We start from the raw sequence: 6,000 nt of genomic DNA, 5'->3' as shown, positions 1-6,000 counted from the left end.
TTTGGGCCAACCTACCTGCCGAGTTCCTTCAAAAACTGTGTGCAAGTGTACCTAGAAGAATTCATGCTGTTTTGAAGGCAAAGGGTGGTCACACCAAATATTGATTTGATGTAGATTTTTCTTCTGTTCACTCACTTTGCATTTTGTTAATTGATAAATATCAAACTATTAACATGTCTATTTTTGAAAGCATTCTTACTTTATGGCATTTTTTCACACCTGCCTAAAACTTTTGCACAGTACTCTGCATGTGTGTGTGTGTGTGTATATATATATATATATATATATATATATATATATATATATATATATATATTATATATACACACACACACACACATAAACAAACCAGGGGTGCAGAAGAGCAGGGATGGAAATTTATGTTCTATTAACAGTTTCACCACTTCCAGGTTTTACTATGCGCTTGCTATGCCAGTGTATTTTCCCACACCTATTTTCTTAATGTCAAATATACTGGACACTTGGCAGCAAAGGGTTAAACTCACAGCAAAACCAGGAATGGCTTAAACAGCTATGCAATGGCAGTTTTACTTCCATCTCTGAAATAATATATTCATTTATACATAAAAGTTTAGAAGCATAAATACAGTACAAGCATTGCAAATATGATGCACAAAAGACAACACTACATTTAAATTAACTCTATGATCCTGTTTGATAACCCAGTAGGCATCTACTTTATACACAAAACAGTGCAAGACATTACACCAGCCTTCGGGTGAGACAAAAACAGAGGTCGTCTTGTAACAACGTGGCAGCAGTTGCTGATGCACAGTTCACCTCCTCTATAAAAGCCTATGCTAAAAGAGGAATTCAAGCGAAAGATATATAGGCAGTAGTCAATGGTCTTGTGGAACTCACACAATCCCCCAGTGCTTTTTGCACCAGTGGCCAGCACTCCTTCAAGTAGGCTTCTCTGTACTTGGGAAATAGAGTGGCAAAGCTGCTTCCTTCCAATAAACCCCTTGGATTGTCCTCTTGTGTAAATGGTTTTTCTTTCCATCCTTCTGGCACGGTCAACAGGTCTGATTCATCAACTATACATACACATTTAAAAAAAATAAGCAAATAAATAAAAACTGGCCAATTTGTTTCTTGATTGCAGTCATAGGAATCTATTAACTTAGGAATCTGTATCACTTAAGTCTTTCAACATGTTATATTCTGTGTTATTGTGCGATGCTAAAGAATCAATGGGTTGTTATTAACTACACGTGGATTAGTTACAGTATGTACTGTGCCGGTGGAACTACACTGCACATTTAAACAGGCACCAACGTTCACGCTTCTATTTAGTATCTGGTGTGTGTGTTTAAAAAGGAGTACAAATGATAACTAACAACTACAAGTTAACACACCGTCACTTCGCATTCTTCCACATTCATGACATTTAAAGCTTAGGATTGTGTATTGCTATGCTGTTGTACTGGATTTTGGAGATTTCTTATTAAATAGGTATGGTGTAGGTGTAGTAGTTATGTAGTTGTACTACTCAGCTGTGTTTATTACGAAACTACAAATTACTTTTAAATTAACGTGTTCATTTAATGCGCTTAATGAGCTTCACTATGTAACACCATTGGCATTAATTACCTTTATTTTGTTTCTTTTTTGATTTATTAGTTCCGTTTGTCTGTGCACTGTTTGCACCCTCGCTCCCCGCCTCTGTGGAAGTCGCCATGCTTGCTCTGTACCCTTTCACCCCTGAAGTGGCTCAAACTTACGCAACAGTAAGGCTGCGTTCACGTACAAATATTTTCCTAATTGTGCGCAGTTTCTGCCCAGATTTTGTGCAAAACCTGTCCAAGTTAACCATATCGGCTTCAAACAACAGAGGAGCGGTAGCTGGCAAAGAAGTGTCTGCAAGCAAACCTTATCCTCACTCTACGTGCTACTGCCACCTAGGCAGGAGGCGTGAATAACACAGAAAAGGAGCTTGTGTAAGTTACCACCATTATATAACTCAGTGGTTTTGAACCCTGGTCTTGGAGTGCCCAATGTACTCTGTGCCTGTGCTGGATTTTGTTCCAACCGAGCTGCTCTCAGTTATTTCATTCAACCCTTAACTAATAATCTGCCTAATCATTTTAAACAGTTGGGGTTTCCAGTTAAGTATAAAATTGTATGTAACTTGAATCCTTCAACATTTTATAAGCTGAACTATTGAAAAACTCAAATTAACCAAATTATTGGTTAACTTAAGGCTTCAATTAAGCAACTGAGAGCTCGTTGGAACAAAAAACAGCAAGGAACAGGGTAGAAAACCACTGATATCACTTAGAATTTCATTAAACAGCCTTTGGGGAAACCGAAACACCTGATACCATTTGATAGTTGTGATGTAAATGTTATGTAATGAAAGCAGAAATGTAAAGTTATGATTTTCTGAAAGTGGAAAGTCTGAGGAGAGTATGTTAGAATGTTCAACTCAATCGGCTTCCATGTTTGTTCTCTCTGCTTTGCTGCTAACCTCCAAATCGGGCACAAGCTCCGGCTACACAGACCGTGACGTCAGACGCAGACTCCCGTCTGCAATCTAGCCGTGAAAAAAGTTTCGTGAACGCAGCCTAAAAGTGGTCAGAGAGAAAACAAGGCTAATTCTGATTGCAGCATTTGGTTCCAAGGTATACTATAAGTTATTTAAATGCATTTTTACTTAATTTAGTGCAAAACTATCATGATGCTTATTTGTGCAATGAGGGGGGCATTCTCTTGTCAGGGTTTTGATCATGTTTATTCAGAGCACATGCTATACTTTCTTACATGTAAAAATCTCCAGAATTATAATGTTAAATCACTGATATCAAATTCATTTGAGCTCAATCCCAGTGGATGGTAGAAACAAGGCACAAGCTTCCCAAATATACAGGGTGTATTCATTTATTTAACATTTCACAATTAAATTAAAAAAAATAAATTAAAAAAAACACATACATATGAACTTATAGATAAAAGGGCTGAGATTAAGACCAATTTTAAAGCCTTGGTCAGCACTGAACACCACAATGAAGTTCCCACGTACGTCACAGCTCTGGAGTTATCTTTTAGTTATTGGTCCGGAAAGTCAGAGTTAGCTTTTGAAACCCTTGCTTTTTATAAACACTGGCGACTCATGGTGATTCTGCAGTGCCACAGTCCTTTCTTGATGCAACTCGTTGTATCTCACAATGACCTTCAGTACAATCAAACCAAATAAAGTGAGAAGCAGGACTCCTGCTGTTCCACCAACAACCAACATCGCATTTTGAACTTTTCCCTGTCAAATAAAAAGCAAAAATATTTAAAAAGCACAGAAATATTCCCACAGTAATCTAGCAATCACTCAAGCTGTCCTTTTTACCACGCCTCCCTCTTTACTATATGCAAATGTTTTTTTAAAAAACCTAAAAAGAAAAGAAAAAAAAGTATTTATAACAAATCGCTTTCTGAAAATACTTACAAAATGGTGGCCTTTGCCCAGGGTCCTCCATTTTATCCTGATGATCCCAAACAGTGATTGGCAGTGAAAGGGCTGCTTCACCTGGATCAAGTTGTGATTTAAATCCCTTCTCCTCACAGAATATGTAGCTAGACATTTCTGTATAAAAAAAAAGGGAGGAGTAGTTTCATGCTGTAAAGTTTCAGAATATCTTACCTTGGTTTTAATAAAAAGTCTGAACGTTTGTAACCTCGTCTGCATTTCTATCAGTTTAAGTATTTAATGTGTTGTACAGCCCTGTTGTACCTCTCCATTGCAGTATTGCAAAGCAATGGTAAGTAACCAAAATATATATGAAATGACCACGGACATCTATAATAAAAGCAACAGCTTTTTTTGTGTTTGTTTAATTGTGTTTCTTTAAAATGCACATTAGAGGATTACCCCTGAGCAGTTGTGCTTTTCTGTCACAGTACAGATCTTGATCCAGCAGTGGATGTGGATATGATTGTGGGGGGTGATGGAAAACATTTCCACAGAAAAACGATTCCGCCACTCAGCTTCCAGCACAGAATATCACTTGAACGTGTGATCAACCGGGCAGCTACAATACAATCACATGTCAGGTTTAAACAAAAAAAAAAACATACACAAACACCACACAGGGTTTCTGTTACTATACAGGGCTAAATTTGCAAAACTAGTTGCTCCAAGTCATCAGCACTGCATTTTTTTGTCTTGGGATAATAAACAATGACAATTCACAAGTCCCCTAATCCTGTCTGGAGTGGTTATTTCTGGGGTTCATAACTTTACTGGGTGCGATTCTAGTGTCGGAAAGAATCATGCTGATGACGACCTGGAGTAAATGGCCTTCTTTGAGAATCCAGTCCAGTCTTTCCACTGTATTTATCCCCTTGCCATCCCTGTAAGCCTGTGGGAGTGCCATTGTGTAGATTTCTAGATCAACCAGAGCTTCTGCATCACGTTGTTAAGATCAACAGGCAAGCGGTCGACCACTACTGTGGTTCTTTCAGAAGGCATAATGAGACAAACTAAGTAAACAGCACTGCACTGAAATTGTGTATTTTCCTTGTCCCCTAGATCCAAGGTTTCACAGAACATTGGACAATTTAAAGAAACTTGGCAGACCGCATGGATTTTGGGTTTATTCCTATCCGGTGAAATGACCTTCAGAGATCGTCAGAGCAAAGTTACTCAATATGTAGTATTTTTATTTATATTATGGTAATAGGGTTTAAGACTCACTTTAGTTCTGTGTTTAAAAAGAAAAAAAAAAAAAAAAAAACAGTTATCTACAGCACATCTAAATAAACAGGCTCTCATGACAATATGCAGTACCAGCTACACATTGCTGTTGCAACTCAGCCTCAGTCAAGCATGGCAAGAGAGCAGATTCAACAGACTTGGATATTTGATGATGGGCTGGCAGTTACTTTTATATTCAAGACTGCACACAGAGAATTCATACTTTTGAGACTGAGACTGAAAGCAACAGGCCATTCTGGAGAACACACTGCACTGCAGATTTCTTACTTGAGGGATTTAGAGGCAGAAAATATTAAAGTATGACAAAATACGAATCCAGAACAATTCTAAGCCCCTGCAAACTCCCACAACATATATTCGACGTATACGGACACCCAGTCGCGTCTTATTGCATACAACTGCCGTTTTTGTAATGCGTTTACTGTTTTTGGGTTTGTTTTAATCTTTCTGTAAAGTGCGTTGAGATTTCTGTAAAAAAAGGGCGCTATACAAATTAAATACTATTTATGTTACGGGCAAAGCCTGAAATGCAGTCAGTTCATGAATTGCCAGCTTACTTTGGGCAGGAATTCGGAACAAGGAACACAAATTAAGATGAGAAACCCCCATAACACTTGCTTAGTAGAATCGGCAAACAACGGGATAGGAATCCTCGATATATATATAATATATATATATATATATTATTGGGATGCAGTGTGACAACCTTGTTATAATGGGTGTTGAAACCTTGTTCCTTGTTTTTAATTGTGCTAACCACAGAAACCTTGATTGCATATTTTTTCGTCAAAAAACAGATTATGGTATTAATAAGGCAAGTTACATAACTTTGTTTGAAGAACAAGCCAAGGGTTGATTTGGAATGAAGGCTCAGTCTGAGATTCTTGCATGTTGGGTTAAAATTTGCTGCACTTTGAAACGATTCATGTCAGATTGATTTTGAATAAGTTCATCTTCAATTTGGGATTTTTTTGCTTTTTGTACTGTTTTAATTCTTTAACAAATTGGATAAAGCAAAAGGCAGAATACTGCACAATAACAGGTACATGTAATTATACTTTTATTCACAATCTCATCTACTTTAACTTCAACAGTTTATTGTTCATTTTGATTGTCCTTTCGCTATAACGAACAAAAGTCATAGACCCCAGAAGGTTTGTTATAGCGATGGTGTCCTGTATATGAACTTCAAAATTGAACCCTACTTATGGACGGCTTTATCCAAAAAAGTAATACACAGAACCGCTCCTTGCCAACATTAAGATTAGATG

General features: G+C 37.4%; 1 protein-coding gene across 1 annotated transcript in view; it reads right to left on the bottom strand.

Annotated features, from left to right (window-relative positions):
* LOC121320048 (KRR1 small subunit processome component homolog) overlaps positions 1-1,868 on the bottom strand; it is a 10,926-nt gene extending 9,058 nt beyond the window's left edge. The window contains exons 1-2 of the mRNA XM_041258198.1: positions 1,615-1,868; positions 883-1,058 (exon numbers count right to left, since the gene is read on the bottom strand). Coding sequence (XP_041114132.1) covers positions 883-1,058; positions 1,615-1,702 — 264 coding nt within the window. The 5' untranslated portion in view covers positions 1,703-1,868. The remainder of the gene's footprint in view (positions 1-882; positions 1,059-1,614) is intronic.
* Positions 1,869-6,000: the final 4,132 nt, after the last annotated feature.

The sequence above is a fragment of the Polyodon spathula genome, chromosome 8 (genome assembly GCF_017654505.1).
Source record: "Polyodon spathula isolate WHYD16114869_AA chromosome 8, ASM1765450v1, whole genome shotgun sequence".
In the NCBI taxonomy this organism is placed as follows: Eukaryota; Metazoa; Chordata; class Actinopteri; order Acipenseriformes; family Polyodontidae; genus Polyodon; species Polyodon spathula.
The sequence above is the reverse complement of the archived record's forward strand: the minus strand, read 5'-3'. Positions and strand labels throughout refer to the sequence as shown.